This window comes from Xiphias gladius, chromosome 17 (assembly GCF_016859285.1).
Source record: "Xiphias gladius isolate SHS-SW01 ecotype Sanya breed wild chromosome 17, ASM1685928v1, whole genome shotgun sequence".
NCBI lineage: Eukaryota > Metazoa > Chordata > Actinopteri > Istiophoriformes > Xiphiidae > Xiphias > Xiphias gladius.
The window spans coordinates 15,820,973-15,840,307 of record NC_053416.1 but is presented as its reverse complement, the minus strand read 5'-3'; the positions used below and the strand labels follow the sequence as shown (position 1 = coordinate 15,840,307).

The window sequence follows — 19,335 nt, the reverse complement described above, 5'->3', positions numbered from 1 at the left end:
CAACAAAATGACATTTGACACACTTTGCAACAATCACTTTATAAGATTTCTGATTAAAATCTTATAATAATCACATAAATCCATTTAATGAATAAGCCCCCAGTTTGCATTTCATCATTTTGAGGCATTCATTGTTGCTCGAAATTTGTTTGACAGTAAATTAAATATCTACAGTAACAACATACATCAAGATAATGAGTTCAAAATTCTACATTAATTGGCCATTACGTTTTCTTCACTTTCTGTTTAGTCTTTTGTTCATTTGTTCCATACAGTAGAGGCATTGTATCTGGGTTGTTATAAATAAGAAATTATGTCTCCATGTGCCAAACAAAATACTCTGCACAAGTGCACCAGATATTAGGAGGACATAATTAAGTTTGTTTACAAATTGACTTAAGGATTTCTCATATCAGGGGAGCCCAAACCCCACCTTGGGACATTTTATGTAACTAATATGCTTACAGTCCTCAACAGTTCATATTCTGACCACGCAGTGCAACAATAACTCCAAGGGTAATTTTGACTGTGTCTCTCCATCCTGAACTACCTGTGGACATGCCTCTTAAATACAGTGTCGTTTCAAAGCAGTGTCTTGTAAACTAACCCCCCTAACCACTCCACTGCTCTCAACTGGAATGCAAGAAAGACTGCACTGTAGCTGACCCCTCATCATGCTCCCAACGCACCCATATGTTCAACACACTCACTAAAAATCTTCTGCACTTCATCCTCCAGGGCCCCCATGTTGGTGTAAGAACTGTCTGGCTGTGGCAAGGCAAAGAGCAGCTAATGTTTCCAGAGAGATGTCTCAAGTGGAGAAAATGGTTTAGTGAGTTTCTTTCAGTGATAATATCTTTGATCACTATTCAGTATTCAAAGACTGAATTTAACAGAAAGCATGTTATCCTTGGATGAAATGCACTAAATGAAAAAGAAATGCTTGTCTAGTGTTTCACTGCACTCAGACATAATGCAATGATTATTTTTTGCTACAAGAGCAGCAGAGAGGAAAAAGCAAGGGGACAGGTGCATCAGAAGGTCTATCAGAGAGGGTTCAATTTCCTCCGGGTCACATATTACATTACCCTCAAGGATGATAATGAGGCAGGCCCACATACACAACCACCTAATGTACAATCATACACATACAAACACAAACAATAAAAACAAACATCAATTCTCTCCCACTGCAGGTATGTTTTGTACAAAAGCTGCTAGTGAATTTTAGAACTATTATTATTATTATTATATCATCACCATTATTATCATTGCTGTTCTGTTCTGTTCTGAATACAAATATGCTGATCGCACTTACCATTTTGAGTTTTTTTTTTTTTTTGTCAAGATATTGAGGGTGAAACAAGTGACATGGCAGAGGATGGCATGTTAAGAGCAGAACTCAGAGACCAAGTTTACCACTGCTCTGCTCTACATCTGCAGCAAAGCAGAACAAACACGAATATGAAAACGTGAACTGAAGAGAAGAAAGCATTTGCTGTAAAAGATTAACTGACTCATAAAAGAAATGCAAGGGCTACATTCTCAACACAATAACCATATCACACACAGTCTGCATTTATATGTATATATGAAGGGCTATGTACTTTCAGTGCAATTGCAGAAGATGTAAAAGGTTGAATGATAATGATATAACAGCAAAGATGAGTATGAAGGCGAAGATGAGTTGTTGGAATATTAAATATAAGGATATGCTGTGGAGACTGCTTCTGAAAATGGTTTTTTTTTAAAAGGTCATTGGAAACAAAAAAAAAGGCATAAGTCATCACTTAACATGCTCACCAGTGGTCTGAAGGTTCCATTTGCATTGTGCTCTTTTAACTAACCCATTAAGCCACATAGAGAGTCATGTTTTTTTAGTTAATCAGAGAATACTTATTAATTTTGCCTTGCTGTACCATTATATTGAAATGTAAACCTCTCCTTCCATGTCAAACATCTTGGTGTTGAAGATTTTGACTCTATTATTGTGAGGAATACAGTAATAAATTAAATGCATTGCACTCGTGATTGACAGTTTAAAAAACTTTTCAAAGGAGCAGAATCAGAGATGTCATCTTTTTTTTTTTAACTCCACACATTCATCTTCCTTGTCGAAACAAGGGTGGCATAATTTTTTTTCCCACCCAAGACCCACCCCTAACCATAACCATCCCACCACTAATCTCACCAATCCTCATGCCTAAACCTAACCAACCAAACCAGTCAGACGCAGGGTAGGGGCGGGCCTTCACCCACCTGCCTAAACCTAACCCAACTGCAGAGAAAATGGCAACCATAAACAGTGTCAAAAGTTAACCACAATGGATCTACATCAATTATGATGCAGTTAAACAGAACATTTGTTGCAGTTTATACACTAGCTTAATTATGTTGCTTGAGAAGTGCGAAAATGCCAAGCTCACTGAAAAGAACAGAAGCTTAATTGAAATTACCCTTTGACTGTTTTTCTTTGTTATAGTGGTTTTGAAGTCAATTTATAAAAGTCATATCTAAGCCCTATCATCTACATCTAAGCGGTTGCTATAGCTGTAAAGAGCAAAAACCACTTTAATTTTTGTCTCTACTCACATACAGCCACAAGTGTAATGCCCAAAAATACTTTGGGTGTTGTATTCTTGTCATAAAAGCTATTTTGGTGCATTTATGGAAAGTGCCTTTGTGACTTTTGCTATAGGAGGAATCATTAATGCAGTATTTCTGCATCTGAGCCGAAACAGTTTCACCATGACACAGCTCATCTGGAAGTTGAGTGGGAAAAAAAACCTTAACATTATTATAGAAGAAGAAAGTAGTTTGAGGCATTCTGAGCTTCAGACATTAAATCTGAGAACCGACAGTCTAGAAACATGTTGTTGATAGGAGCAGAAACAGCAATTCTGCCATAATATAGTTGAAGTGTAGGTGTGCCATACTGCTTTTCAGTATGACTTTTAATTGATCAAATTCAATTGATTTGTTTGATTTGATTCCTAAAGTCTGTGTTCACTGCACTAAGTATATGATGCCACTTTCTAACTTGAACACAATATTTTAACTTGAAAACCATATGTCCTCTCTGTCATGCTTTAGGCTGCAATATTCATTTTCATCACTTCACTGAGCTGCATGTAATAGACCACGGAAGAAGTGTGCCTCGGACGACATACGTCAGAGAGCAAATTCAAACTTGATCCAGTCTCCAATCGCCATAACTCTACATTTCTGAAAAACTGCTCACAGTTAAGAGATTTATGCAAGTTTATATTCTTAATCAATCAGCTTTGTTTTCCCAGTAAAGTGCCCCTGTTGCCCTACACATACTATCTTTGCCTGATGCCTCCCCTTCATATTATAAACTGTACTGCACTTGAAAACTTTTGTTCATTTTGCCGTACTGGAAGCTGGAAGAAATGTTTACTGACTGTGAAAAACCTCGTCCATATACAGCCATTCTGTGGGTGCACATATACTCTGCCAGTGGGAATCATAATCACTAAAAATGGTTTAAATGACTATAAGAGTATGAGTAATTCACTGTCCCACTGCTTTGTATTTATAAAGTCACAGCTGATACTAGTTCCCATTTGTATGATTCATGATTATTTTTCAGCCTTTTAAAAGTCATGATTAATAATATTATGAGAGTTAATTCTCATTCACTCACTCAGGCCACAGGAATTATCCACTTCTCTTCAACAGCAAGCCCAGGAGATGTGTTTAAACCTTTTCACATCTAAACTGTTTTGTGTGATGCAAATTATCACCAGCATCTCAGTGTATTTTGCAAGTCCTATGAGCGTGTTGCCTCGTCTCTTGCGTACTTAGCTGGCTGAGAGCTCAAATGAAAAGGACAGGATATTTGAGTGGGTAGCATGCATCTTGGCACAAACAAAAAATCCATACTATTACATTTGTTGTGCAGAGATCCATTAAGACATTACAACCAATCAACCCATTTGGGAGCTTCATTGACACCATTGTATCGCTTGTACAGAGCAGATGGAACTGGAACATCCCTCTATGATACTAACAAAGGGCCTTACAATTACATTTTTTACAGTGAATATGCTTTCACAACCACCTATATAATATTTATAAGTAATAGGAGTATTACAATGCCTGTGTACAGTATGACTAATTATTGAGGTTCCCAACAAATAATGATGTTATATACAGCACACATTCTCCAGTTGAGAATCTCCGAGGGAGGCCTATTATTCCAGCACAGACGCATTGTACAGCGATGAGAGAGGAGCTGAGCGCTCCCATGAGATAGTTGGCAGAGACAGAGGAGAGCTGCTTCAAGGGAGAGAACTGTGATGTTTATAGTTATAATCTTAACAAGACTGATTTACTGCCTGCTTTATTTGATGCAGGTCTACCACACAGAGAAAAGAAGAAATGGGAGAAGTCAGAACAGGGAGGCAGAAAGGTGTAATGAAAAGCTTTAATGTTTCAGTATGACTAATGCAGGAGTTATTGCTGTCTCTAGACAGATGTTTCCATGTTTTCTGTGCAAGTGCATTAGTATTCCATATTTCACGATGCACATTGCAACGGTGCATGTTACCCCTTATTCACTCTTTGGCTTTCTCTTTGTCAGCTTATGTTCCCACAGCATTATATAAAACACTACAGTTCCCATGATCATTAGCTGTTTGTAATGAGGCGTTTCCCTGAAAGTGCTCTCAACAGTGTTACCAAAAAAAAAAAAAAAATATGTGTAATTCATGATTTCACATTTAAAATATGGTAAAATTCCCACGTAAAACATCAAAACCAGATGTGCCTATGCAGTATTTGAATTTATATCATGTTTATGTCATATTGGCTTTATCGCAGTTACGAGTTTCCAACTTGTAAATAGCCTTCATGCCAACTTCCAAGCCATAATTACAACTGGGAAACTAACATGTTTTGAAAGTTCCAATATGTCCAGTTTTTTTCACTTACTAATACGAAGTCTCTGAAAACCAAACAAATGGTTTGTTTTTCATCAGCCAAAGACCATCGTTCAATATAATTAGTGCGCTGCCATTCAAAATGTGCCTGTCTGTAGTGCTGAGTGCTTGGCCTGCCTTAATCCAGTTTGCAGCTCTCTGGAGAGCATCATCTAAACAACTTCACACTCAACACTGCACTCTCTTGGGTCCTGAGCAACACACCTGCCAGGACATAGTTGGGTCCCGTAGTAATGCTAAAGTAAACACGTCCTTAGTGTGCAAAAGCTCACATGAACATTTGATGGCATAAATCTAGTCTAAGCCCCATTCATTGCTTTTGTATGAAGCCTAGAGTTTACATACCTCAATAGTGCAACTTGAGGTGATGTTGTTCCCTGGGTCAAGCAGGCACACTCCATCCGCAGTACGTGGAGTATGACCGAGATGGGAGATCTCAAGGGCTGTAGTCAACCAAAGAAAATCTTGGTTGATTGAAATTGTACCTACTCTTCAAGCAATAGATTGTTTTTGGGAAAAAGAAAATCTCCATGTTATCTCTAGATTAACTAAATTGGCCACAGTGCCCTGAGTGCACTCTACATGGTAGCCTTATGAGTCTAAATGAATTATAAATACACATAAAAAGCCAATATTTGCAGCATATTAAGTAATTTTGACCAAATTATTTTATACTGAAATGATAACAACAGACTTGGAGCCAACCATCGTGCACCTGCCCATATTCATATGATTTCCACAAATAGAACTATATCATCTGGTGATCCCAACACAAGAACTATACACGTAAAGCTTCAAGCTTTAAACATGAATGTTGGCAGAGCATCCTAACACAGACAAGTTAACCTACCGTTTTTAGCTGATTTGCCTTGTGGTTGTTGAGCTGCGATATACAAACTGCTGTTTGCAGATTTTACTCTCGAAATTTTGGTCATCCGTTTTAACAAAATGCAGCCACACCGATGACTTCTTTGACATGGTGTCAATTAGTTTGGAGCCGACTCTGAATAAATCTTCGGTAAACGTTAAAAGGGTTAGACCTAGCAGTATCCATTAGGTTCAAACCAAAAATATAAATCGATCGGATGAGTGGTTGTCAAGAAAATCACAATACAGACAGACAGACACACAGAGATTTTCCATTTGTAGTTAGATTAAATCCAAATTTAATGTTTATGGTGTTTTATTGTCATTGCACAGTATTTTAATCCTCACATGAACATCTCTGTAATCATATAACTTTGCTTGATAACATGAACGCTCAAAAGTCATTACCATGGGAATCTTTCCATATCAGTTTCTTTCCCATCTTTCGATCAAATGGTGTTTTCACATGAGATTCTTCCATTTCACATGTGAAATATCTGAAAACATACATACATACTGTGTCTATTTGTGACATAATCACATGTGAATCGGTTTTCCACATGTAACGTGTTTCAATTGTTATAAAATCATGCTTTTATGTGCTAGAAATCGTGTCATACCCTTTCTAGGAGTTTTTATACTCTGATTCTATTTTTGTTACCATGATGATACTTACTTTAATTTATTTTGTTTTGAAGTCTTTTGAATCTGTGTCACTTGTTTTTGACTCTGGAATGCTGAATCTCCCATCTGCACAACAAATTTACCCTTGGGTGCCAATAAAGAAACCTTAAACCTTGAAATCATGAAGGGTTGTACGGTATAATGATATGCAGGATTATAGCCCTTCAACAAATACCACGGAACTGTGAAGTTAGAATCTTTAGTTTTTTTTAGATTGTTGGAGTTGTTGGAGTGGTGTTATTGGCCTGGACTGTAAGGAGCTGATTTGGAACTTCTTACAACATACACAGAAGTAGTAGTATTTTTTAATTCATTTGTATGATGTATTTTAATTTATTAGATTGTGGGATGTTGTTTACATCCTCTATATTTTAAGATATACAAGTACAAAAGTAGTAATTAAATGTAAAATTAAATCCAAAAATCCAGTATACTTTGTCAAAAGCAAAGAGGACTATACTACAATTTCCTCAAATAGAAAAGAAAAGGGATTTAATTTAGCAGAAATGAGGGCAGACTAAAAGGGCAGATGCAGATAACATTCACTGAAAGGAAGAATCCAATAAAACCAATCATTGAGACTACTTGATGTTAACTAATGTCACTGAGGCACATTTGACTGCAAATCCCAGACATTAATTAAAATTACCTCAATAAGAGCAATAAGAGCAAGCATTTGGAGTAAGTGTTCAGTGTTGTAAATAAAATGTAAATAAAAAACCTTTGTGGTAAGTACCCATTACGTCAAGCCGAAGAATACTCAAGTCTTCATACATGGTTGAAATTGAGGCTTCAATTTTGTTTCAAGTTTTTCTCTGTGCTTCACTTAAGAGATTCGAGCATTGAAAAATATTAACTGTAAAAACAACATTCAGGTTTCAGGTGTTGAAACAAGCCCATAGCATATTTGTGATGTAGCCTACTATCCAAGATAAATTTTGTTTCTGTACTATATAGCATAATGACATTTCTCTCCCTATTTGCAGTCAACACCTGCAATCCTAACTCATCTAAAAGAACATTGACCCCCCGAGAAAGCTTAGACTTAAATTTAGATTGAACTCAAACTAAAATTTGGCTCAATTTAGATTTGCATAGATTATACAAAATGGATTATAGTTCTGACTTTAGTTACCTCACACAAATGAAAGATTTTTTTATGTTATATTTAATTAACATTCTAAGCTGTCTGAGAGGTTAGGAATAAATCGTACCATATCATGAACAGGCGTCTGATTTAACAGCCAATCAGTGAGTGTATTTTAGCACAAACCTGCATGGATTATCTCAGGTATCTCAGCAATTCCAGCCAGACTTGTAAATTATAAATCAACACCGATATGCCTCGTTCATCTCAAGGAGAGAGGATTCTTTCTGAGTGCAGATGAATAACTTGCATGATAAAAGTGTAACCAGACACTATGGCTAGATACTGTATGAGCAGGTGGTAGAATTTCTATCCGGTTTAAATCAATTATATTTTTGCACAGTCCCTTCGCATTTCCATATTTCATTTTAGATTGAATTGGGCAGTAAAGGGTAACATTATTATGCATGCATTATGCATACATCAGAAGGTCTGTAAAAATGCAAAAAAAAAAAAATGTTGATTTAAAAATCGCAAATGGAACACCCAGACCAGCATGTGCACACCGACGAAGGTACTGGGTCAAAACATGTAAACAAGTCTAGGCACCTTCATAATATAAAGCACATGTATAAAATAGCTTGAGAAGTGCTGTAATTACTGTAGATGATGTCTGATGTAGAAATGAAGAAAGTCAGATGACGAGTCCCACACGAATGATGATGACGGTGATTGATAAAAAAAAACTCAAGTGCCTTCTCTTGATTTTTGAGGACAGGTGACCCTCAAAGAGGCATATGTTATGTGCTCATTGACCTGACAAGAAACGCACTGGTGTTTTTTATGATGGATAATGTGAAATTCTGTAAAAATACCCCACATGTGCAAAGCTGCAGGCATACTGGATTATGTTTTGTTTTACTAAATGTTGTGAAATCATTGCATGCCAAGGCTGTGCCCTTCATTTTTGGATGTCCATAGTGTGTGACCCATCCTCAGTATTTGCAGTGATGTTGTGTGAGAGCCAAGTAGAATCATGAAAATAAAAGATATACTGCCTTTAGTTTACATCTGTGAATGTAAGGCTTTATCAAACTTTAGACTGCTTAACTGTGATTTAAGAGTGCAGCAAACCTCTTTAATTAATCTTTCACCGTTCCTTACTGGTTTGAGCTTCTCTCTATCTACTGTGTGATTTTGAAAAATGAAAGCTAGTGTGTGTGTGCAGAGCAGTGGATTGGAGGAGGTTGGGCTGGCTGTGGGTTGGTGAGAGGAGTAATCAAAATCTCATCTCCATCCTGGGGGTTACTTTAAAAACCTAAAAATAACAAATAGTTTTAGAATATTTGTCTTTGAAGACGACATTATCTCCAATTGAACACCAAATGTGATCAGTCAAAGAGTAAGCCATGTTTAGTCAGATAAACATCAGAACAAACTAATACCACTAATACTATAAATACTAGCTTTTTACACCTCAAAAAAGTTAATCTTTAATGTCTCTGACTAATGTTTGTCTCCTTGTGTTTCTCTTTCTGTCTCTGCCTCCAGCTGGGACCACATATATCTTTGGGAAAGGGGGGGCTCTCATCACATTCACCTGGGCCGCCAATGAGCGGCCGAGCACCCGGGCCGACCGTTTAGCAGTGGGCTTCAGCACTCAGCAGAAGGATACCATTTTGGTGCGAGTGGAAAGCACCCATGGGCTCGGAGACTATCTTCAGCTGCACATAGTAAGGATTGGAAGTGGAGTTTGGGGCTTTCGGGGCTGCGCAAATGTCAAAGAACCCTGGAGGAAAGCTAGGTTATCCCTGCTTTGATGGATAAAAAAAAAACACTTAGTAGAGATCAAAAATCAAATATTCTATTCATATGATCTAAGGCTATGAATATTTTTGCACATTCCTTTTCTTGTTTCCAAGTCTTACATTTCCAAAATTTGGAGGTACATAGAAAATAAATGTGACAATGATTACACAGAGATTGTCAGATATTTTTGCCATGTATTTTAGATTCTTTCGGATTTTTCAACACGAAATAGACTCATAGCAAAGTCATCCTGCATGCACAAGCTCTAAATCATGTTTTGAGTATTTGAGAACTAATATCCTTCTCTGTAGAATAAGGCACATATTGTCGATAAAGCACTTACAGTCTTTATTATTGTGCTATTTAATTAATTTATATGGACCTAAAGAAGAATTATATGCATGATTATAAATGCACTGTAAAAAAAAAAAAAAAAAAAGATCCCACAAAATCATTGGATCTCATGAAAATCAGGACAATGCAATGCAGGCAGCTAACTGGAACAGTGGAAATTTGTCCACTCTGTATGCAAACACAAGATAACAAACTTAAATTATTTGCACTGTCTACACTGGTGCAGTGCCATTCAAAATGTGCCGGTCTGTAGTGCTGATTGCTTGGCCTGAATTTATCCAGCTTGCAGCTCTCTGGAGAGCATCATCTAAACAACTTCACACTCAACACTGCACTCTCTTGGGTCCTGAGCAACACACCTGCCAGGACATAGTTGGGTCCCGTAGTAATGCTAGAGTAAACACGTCCTTAGTGTGCAATAGCTCACAAGAACATTTGATGGCATCAGTGAAGTCAAAGCCCGATTCATTGCTTTCGTATGAAGCCTAGAGTGTACATACCTCAATAGTGCAACTTGAGGTGATGTTGTTCCCTGGGTCAAGCAGGCACACTCCATCCGCAGTACGTGGAGTATGACCGAGATGGGAGATCTCCAAATGCAACCGTGTTGCAACTCCTCCAGTTGTGGCTTTAAAACCAAATCACGTTTGACCTTCTGGTGTGTTCACAGTTCTATCAGCAAAATATCTGAAATGTGAATTGCCAACAACCAACACAAACTACATAAAGGAAAAGACAAATCCCCAGGTTGGCAGGTTACGGTTGTTTTTAGACAAACTGATGTCACAACTTTGTATGTATCCAGTTATATTGTATTAGAAGCAATAGACCACATAACACTTACGCATGCGTCACCTGTTGTCATTGGCCTGAGATTGGCTGCTGATGTTGACACAGAGTTTTGAAGAACTTAATGGCAGGCATTGTAATTTGCATTGCAATCAATTTAGAAAGAAATACTGTTGTGATCTGGCAAATAATCAACACACTCTTGCCAGGACTTGCACATGGAATCATGAGCCAAGGGATGGATGTGTTGCTATTACACCACAGGAGTTTTGTAAGGGTTTTTTTTGTTTGTTTTTGTTTGTTTGTTTTGTTTTTTTGAGCACAAATAGAGCAAACACAAAAGCACAGCAAGTTAGAAACATTATCATATACAATAACTAAGATATGTTAAAATGTACCTGTATTGATAGGTTAAATCCAATTTGACATAGCAGCACAAGCAATTTAGTTTACATCAAAGAATTAAATTACTTATATACCAATAAAAATACAAAATGTTAATGCTATAATAAAAAATATAAATAAAATATTACAAGGAGATAAAATAAGAAGAATAGATGCATTAAAATGTATCTTTGTGTATATTCATGTGCAGTGTACATGTGCAGACAATATATTATATGCACGTGCAAAAGTTGTGTGTATATTGTATGTATAAGGCCTAGAAGCTGTAGCCGCAGGGAGTTAAGGATTATGTTAAGTAATTTGTATGTCCCATTTGTGAAGTACATAGCTACGGCTCGGGACCGTAGTAGTGTGATTCCATGTTGTGGCCCCTGATGCCCGATACTGGGTTACAGAGACTGTCAGACTTAGTTTGGCCTCGTCAGAAAAGCTTTGCGAGGTCTGCTCTGCTCTGACAGTGTCTGGGTGACGGCATAGAAATTGCAGTTGATTTTTGAAGCTTTCTGGAGAACCGCTCATCCAAAAAACTTAACAGTCGCCGCGGCACTTCCTTGGGTCCCTAGCAACACACCCATGAATGAGTGGTTGTCAAGAAAATCGAAGGACAGACAGACACACAGACAGATTCCTCAATTTATAGTTATATAGTGCCTTAAGAAATCATTGCTCTGGTGTCTGCAAGTAAGTAGCCAGTGACTAACATTGAACGTTTGCTTTTGAATTGATTTAAAAAGAGCACAAAAACCAAAAAAAACCACTAATTTCTTCACTTGCCATCAAGATGGCTCTATAACCTACCCTAAGTTAGAGTTTCATACAAGCATTTCCAGGAGGAGTTGGGTAGAGGATATATAGCTGAAGTGAGGAGACAAAAACGCCATGGTGACAAAGGTTTGGATAAAGTTGTTTTATCCAAAATGAGGAAAACATCACAATTTCTGCGTACATATGTTGATGAAAGCACAAGCAAACAATCTCATTTTAGCAACAAAAAAAAGGGTTGCTGGTAGACTACTGCTGCTATAATCTTGATTAAAGGGAATGAAAAAGAATATACACATCTTATGGCCTATTTTCATATTAAAGTTTTAACTTGACTGTGCCACTATTATTCAGAGGTTTTCACAGCTTGTATGATTCACTGATTAATGGCATCTGAGCCCAAATCTTGATATAAAATAGAAGTAAATAAATGATGACCTCAAGGAAGAGCTACAATAGAGCCCTAAGAGGGTTTAAGAAAGGGACTAAGAGATGTTTGCCGGTGATAAACATGTGTGTCTGCTGCTGGAACCAAGTGACTCCTCGGCAGCTGCCAGCAACTGTGTCTTTTCTGGAGGGAAATCAGCCTTTTTAGCATGTAGCCACAGGACAGATGTGCCATGATGAAAACCAATGGGGAGATCTGTCAAAAGTCTGTCAGTGGTGTGATAATTAAAATCCCACCTGTTGTCAAACAGCACAAAAATTGCAACTGGAGTTAGACCCTTATTAGCACACACGTTGTTGTAACCACCTGAAAATGCCTCCTAAAATCATTGATTCTGTTCTCAAAAGATTTCATCAGGCCTGATCTTGAGTTTTTTTCTTATAATACCGATAAATTATTTTCAACCTGCACTGAAATGTCCAACTATTTTGAAACCTCTTAATGACAGACAAAAGAATATCTCCAAATGTATTTTGTGTAAATCTACTAAGAGCATTTATGGTATTAAAAATAAATACATATAAAAATATATAAAAGTTGTGAAAATACAACACATGGAAGTATGTAAAAGAAGAGGAAAAACATTAATCCTACTCAAAAAAAAACTAGAAATGCAAAATATAGGCTAACAGAAAAACTCATAAAAGCATCTCCTCATCATCCCCCTCATTGTTTTAAACCGGAGAGCTAAAGCATACATGTGTTATGTAACATGTAAAAACAAGATTTTTTTGGTTTTTGAACAAAACACCATGTGGCTGCTTTGGGAGTTTGACTGCTAGATTTTTTTCCAGCATCTGCCAAGTCCTTGCACCCTGACAGTTTGCTTACTTTTGACACCTTATTACTGCTCAGCGGAGGGGAATCAAAAAGAGTTCAGAGGGTGTTGAGGTTGTCTTTTAGAATTTCTCTTTCTAAGCTTCATAATATTATACCTTCTTGTTTTATAGAGACCTTGCTTGTCAGTTCTTGTAATTCATTCATGCATATTATTAATTCCAAATTCTGTTTCCTTCCTCTGCTTGCCCAACAAAGAAGAGGAAGAATAAAACTATGTGCTTAGAAAAGAATTCACTGCTTATAATCTTCCTTGGATATGAAGCTTCTATTCAAACTACAATATGATGAACAGTATAAATTATGAAATGAAGGGGTCAAAATATTCCTTAGGAAACTACTTTAAAAGTCATAATAACTTTGGGCAGCTAGTATGAACAGAGCACTTTTATTGCATTTGAAATACTCTTGATTAACGGATACGACCATTAGAGCAGTCAAGATGAAATGTTACATTAGTCTACCACTAGATTTCCATCCAATGAAAATTTAGAAAAGATTCAGTTTTCATAGCTGCAAATTTAGCTTCTGATTTTCAGTGCTTAAAGTGCTTCATTAAAACAGAAATTTCAATCACAGATAACTCAACACCCAACTCCATACTGCATTAAAATTGCCACATGGTTAACTAAAACTGCATGGTTAACTGAGGATCGTGCAATACACAAGCCTCAAAGACCAATTACCCTGAACAAAAGAAACAAACCATCACCATATTCACTGGAGAGTATATTAGAGAGGCTAATGCCACTTTCAAATGATCATGTTTTTAATTAACAACTAAAAGATTTAAAAAAAAACAGTTTCGCAAAATAATGACATTTAGAAATGCTGAAGAAGCAATGCTACACAGCCCAGCTTCAAACTAAATGAGAACAACTGAAGATATGAAGTTTTGAATCTGGACCTTAGTGACTCCGTAAGATTTCTTGTGCACTTTGCTGACGCATCAGTTGGCTTGAGCAATTTGGCTCCAAAAAGTATATGATGAATAGGAAATTCTTCCATGATATCTATTCTGTCTCATTCTATGTAGGAACGGTAACGCTTCACACAACTTTCATGAATGTTTATATTAAGGCGGGGGGGGGACACTTTGAAAGGCAGAGCTCAAACCGACATTTTATTGTGCTTCTCTATGAGTTCCACACGTATTTGGATTCTTTATTTCAAATTTAACGAAAAAAGAACTATCATTTTAAATGCAGAGTTTTCCCCACAGACAGTACAAATGAAATAGATTTTACAGTAATAACTAGATATTTTCAGATAGAATTCTGCCGAGCATGACGAGGAGGGGAGATAATTCATCATTCCAGGGATAATACAGTAAGTGTCAGAATTCCCAAGACTATTGATGCAAGCTCCCACCTGCGCCTGAGGAGAAGGCTTCAGTAAAGAGTCTCAAAGTATCCCATACAGAGACAGACAGTTGATGTAACAAACGTAGACAGTCAGATATGCTGGTTCTCTTAAAAGAATAGTGATCTGTCCACTCTTTGCTCTGTTTAATAATGTGCCAGGTGGCAGTGGTGTCTTTTATCATAGAGGAAATCCTCAGGTCCATAGTCCTTTTGGGTTTTCTTTTTCACCCCGTCAAAGATAACTCCTTATAATAATATGTCCTCGTAACAATCAATTCTTTTCCTCTCAAATGAATTAGAGTAGGCTGCAGCCGAGATGAGAACTGAGATCCCACTCTCAAAGCACCAGTGGGAACAGGGAGTACTTCAAGGGAATGCTTTCTCCAACAGAGCTGATGTCAAAACAGCTCGGTGGGAGAAGGCACAGCTTTTCATGAGGATGTGCCCAACTAGCTTTATACCCAAACACATGGGCATTAATTAGCCTCTTGGTAAAAAAAGAAAAAGGGAACTGGAAAGGCCAAGCTTTTGTTCACTAAATTGAGGTGTAGTATTGTTGCTTTACCAGTAGTCAAAAGGAGTTTGGGGCTTTTCTTTTGTTGAAGCTATCCGAAGCCCCTGGTAGACTTTTCTGGCCCCGGAGACGTTAATTGTTGCCCAGAGGACATGGGCTGAATTTGACCTGAAGCCACACTACCCTGTAGTTGCCCAATGAATACTCATCATTTTGCTTCAGGGGAAACATAACTAAACCATGGACAACCGAATAGCTCTGCGTGTACAGAATATAGGTAAACAGGGAATGTAAGAGATATTTCTTACAGACAATATAAGGAATATAAATAATGTATGCAATGGTGATAGTATGTTTTCTCGACATATTTTTGTATAACAAAAAGTGACTTGGTAGTTCTTTTACAGCACGGTCCAACGCCCCACTGATTCCCACTAACCTACAGTGACTCTGATTTGAATTAGCTCACAGGTTCATAGTGAGTAACCGTGAGTGAGTAGACATTTGTCATGAAGGGGTTTCATCTTCTTTTTGACTTGGGTGAATTTGATTATGCAGCTGTAGTTCATGTGTCATAAATCAGTCACACACAGATGCCTCCTCCTGTGTCGATGCTAAGTTTTAAGTGATTTGAATTGAGAAATATAATCTTCCAATGAGCCATAGACCTGCTGCTGACCTTCAATATGATGGCTCTGTTTCAAGATAGAGCTCTTTCATGTATACAGTAAGTTGAAAGTTGATTTCTCAAGCTTAAAATTATATTATTAATGGGACGTTCAAGGTCTCTGAGGACACTTCGCACTTCAGTACTTAACGCCGACCATGTCAGCATGAATTATTATTTCATATTCAGAAGGTTTCTAGAAGAGTTTTGGAATTTGATTAGGTAGTTAGAGTAAAGCTCTGAGACAGGTTTTACATAACACAATAGCAGCCACCATCAAGGCAAAAAAAGAAGTATTTCTTTCTATATATTTGAAATGCTGGTCTTTGAGTCAGTAATGCAATATTGGAGATATGAGAAAAGGGAATGATCAGTAATATTAAATTGTGCATGTCAAGGAGTAAGCTGTGGAAGTCAGTTCTGACAATAAAGCCAGGGAATTCAAATGCAATGCAAGACCCAGTGTGGAGGACATTTACATTGTGTCTGTAAGGCCGGTAAATATTGTGCACGTTGTCTGCCATGCAGGACAAGCAGACTGCAGGATTTCATTTCAATAAAACACTACACCAGCCAATTTCACCGTTCACTTCCTCTCCCCTCTCTGGTTGAAGGTTTGATATAGTGCAACCAGCTGCTGGAGCCAAAGTTGTTTAAATAAAAACCTGCAGACTCTTGGTCCTTGATGGTACACAGCTGAGGGACAAATGATATGAGGAGAAACTACACAGCTTAAAAGTGACTTGTCATTAGTATTACTCTTATTATATAATGGTAATGAAGTTTTGCCTATGTGCACAACATGCTCTTGTGCATGTGTGACAGACTATACAACAGCTGCTGAATGAGAACAGTTTGCGAGCCTTTACTACTGTACCTTCGGGCTGACAAAATGTTTTAAGTTTCATTTTGACTTTCATAATGACTGACCAACCTGCCACATTTTAGGATTTTTATTTAATTTGTATATTCATCAAAGTTACAAAGGTTATTGAAATCTAGAAGTAAAGTATGAAGTGTAATGTTGTGCCCCTCTTTGTACTCCTGCAGAGTTGTGTGCTGTTTCTCACAAATATCTCTTTTAACCACATTAGCATTTTGACCTTGTGTCGAATTTAGAATGAAGGCAGCAAATGCACAGAGGCCAGAGACACAAAGACCCCACACAGTTTGTTTCCAATGTTTATTATTAGTGCCACCCAAAGGCTGACTTGAGAAGCAGTTTTGACCTTTGAGGAAGGTTCGCAGGAGCAAGGAAACGCTGACAGGGAGAGAAGTTGGTCAACCAAAAGAGAAACAGCAGGATTCTGTCAAGAGTGATCCACATCAGGAAACCTTAGCTGGCTGCTGAGGGGGAGTGGTGCTGAAAGCTAGAGAAAGAGCTAAACGTATTAAACCATGTCACAAAAGATCTGCTGTTACTGCTTAAACAAGGGTTCTGGCTCAACAACAATGAAGTGGATGGAAATTCATTCTGTGCACACTTTGAGTGAATGTGATATGAAATAGTTTAAAATTAAAACGTTTGTCATTTGTTTGGTGTCTCACATTCACTCTTTGTTTTTCATGCACAGGATCAAGGAAAAATTGGTGTCATCTTCAATGTGGGGACAGATGATATCACCATCGATGAGCCTGCTGTCATAGTAAATGACGGCAAGTACCATGTTGTACGCTTCACACGCAGCGGTGGCAATGCCACTCTCCAGGTGGACAACCATCCAGTCATTGAGCGTTATCCACCAGGTAAGACTAATGGGACAATGATGTATAGCGAGATGGCACGGAGCATCTAGATTAGCGAGAGAGGATTGCATGTCTGCCTATCAAACATAAATCTTCGAAAGTGCCGTTGTGAAATGTACTGTTTGCAAAGAACTGTTTAGCTTTCCTGCCTGGTTGTTTCATTGCTCTAAAAGCTATCTGTTAAATTGCCACACACACACAACTGGACATGCCATATTGCAAAAACAATATAATAATCTGAAACTGATGCGTTTGCCTCAAGCTGCAAAGGACAACGAAAGAATTCTCATCAGCCACTGTTGTTTTTGTCAAAACAGTCAGTTTGTCAGTTTGGCAGAGAGGTTGGGAAGGATGTATCAGAGGAGAAAAATATCTCAATTTATAGTAAATTAAAGCAGCAAAGTTTCTTCGCATTTTTCCTCTAAAATCGTCTTTTCATGTGTATGTTAAGGATCTGCATATGGGGCCCAAGTGGGATTTTGTAGATGTTTCCAAAAGAAACAGAGACAGTGTCGACTAACCAGGGTGAATATGTAGCTATTAATTCAGCTGATAAATTCTTGTTGACGTGAACAACTTTGTAGTGATCTTGCACACATTTACAAGTCATACATGCGTTTTACATTTCAATTTTATGTTATGTTTGGTGTCCAGGTAACTGTCAGATGCTAAAATACTATACATAGACATAAACATAAACATAACACTTAATAACCTGTCAGGGGATAAAAGTGTTTCATCATTTTCTTAACAACTAGGTTTTGAAAAAAATCAAAAAGACATTCTTGCCATATTAAATGTTGATCTGCATAGGCAGAAAGGCAAACAGATCAAAAGAGGCATCACAAATAGATACATCTTGCCATTTTGCAGAAAGTTAATCCATTTATCGAGAGAAAGATTTTCACCGCCCTAAAGTTTTAAATCTCGCCATCCTATGTACTTAATGTAACCATGGAGCAAGAAAAAAAAAAAAAAGACCCATATATAATACGATCACGACCGGCTGTGCTTTAACCTGTTCTGAACCAATCAACCAATTAACCTTATTCAGAGCAGGTTCACCAGCTGGCATAGCAGGATGAAACCAAGTCCCCCCTCTGCCTCCAGCTGGTGCTCAGAGCACACATGCACATGCCACGGATGTACATGAATCAAAATTGTGTAATGGTGATGGCCATGCATGTAGTGTGTGGGCTCTTTGTTAGCTCCCACTCAGTATTCAGTGGTATGTGAAACATTTCTAATGTTAAATAACCAAAGCACATAGCAGCAATCATAAACAAGGGTCCTCTTGCTGTAAAGGGAATGTATTCACATAGTGGATAGTTAGGAGTATAAGGAAACAAACTGATTTTTGGCTTTAAATGGATATCAAATAACATGAAATGAGGCATAATATACAATGTCTTCTACCATTTGTGTAAGGTAAGAATACAGGGGCGCTACAACTTCACTTATTTCAAAACCTGCTCTATATTAAAGCGTACAGTAAAAACATAGTCTAGGTAAGTTTCATTTTAACTGCCATGCAATGTCATATACTGTGCCGCCTGTTCCATGTTGTGCTGTAATCCTAATCCTTTTTATCCATTCATACTATCCCATGTCCAACAACATGGTGTACTTCAAACTCCTATTTACAGTTTTATTCATAAATGGGATAAACATGTTTCCAGATTACCTGTTCTTAAAAAAGTCCACATGGAACAAAGTATCCTGCACATGCAGCAATTTATAAATAAAGTCAACAAGAATTCACGAGCTGTAAAGTCAAAACCTTGTGGAAACCGTGTGGCTGATGGTTGGTAGAAAATCTTCAGTGTTCAATCAGTACTAGACTTAAAATAAATTTAAAAAAGTATTTATGGCACTAATATTAATTGGGCTCTGCTATCCTCCAGAAACTGACAGTTCAGACTGTTGAAGCTTGGGTCATGTATTTCCATTAGGGGTTTTCAGTGGATGAATTACTTTTCTGTGTTTGCATGTGTTAAATAAAGAGCTGAAGTCCTGTCCCACTTGAGAGCAGCTTTTG

General features: G+C 37.5%; 1 protein-coding gene across 4 annotated transcripts in view; it reads left to right on the top strand.

Moving 5' to 3' along the window:
- The window catches only part of nrxn2a (neurexin 2a), a 118,776-nt gene that overhangs the window by 89,943 nt on the left and 9,498 nt on the right, over positions 1-19,335 (top strand). For all 4 annotated transcript variants that reach the window (XM_040150680.1, XM_040150677.1, XM_040150679.1 and 1 more), the window contains 2 exons: positions 9,154-9,335; positions 17,126-17,297. In XM_040150680.1, the coding sequence (XP_040006614.1) occupies positions 9,154-9,335; positions 17,126-17,297 (354 nt within the window). The remainder of the gene's footprint in view (positions 1-9,153; positions 9,336-17,125; positions 17,298-19,335) is intronic.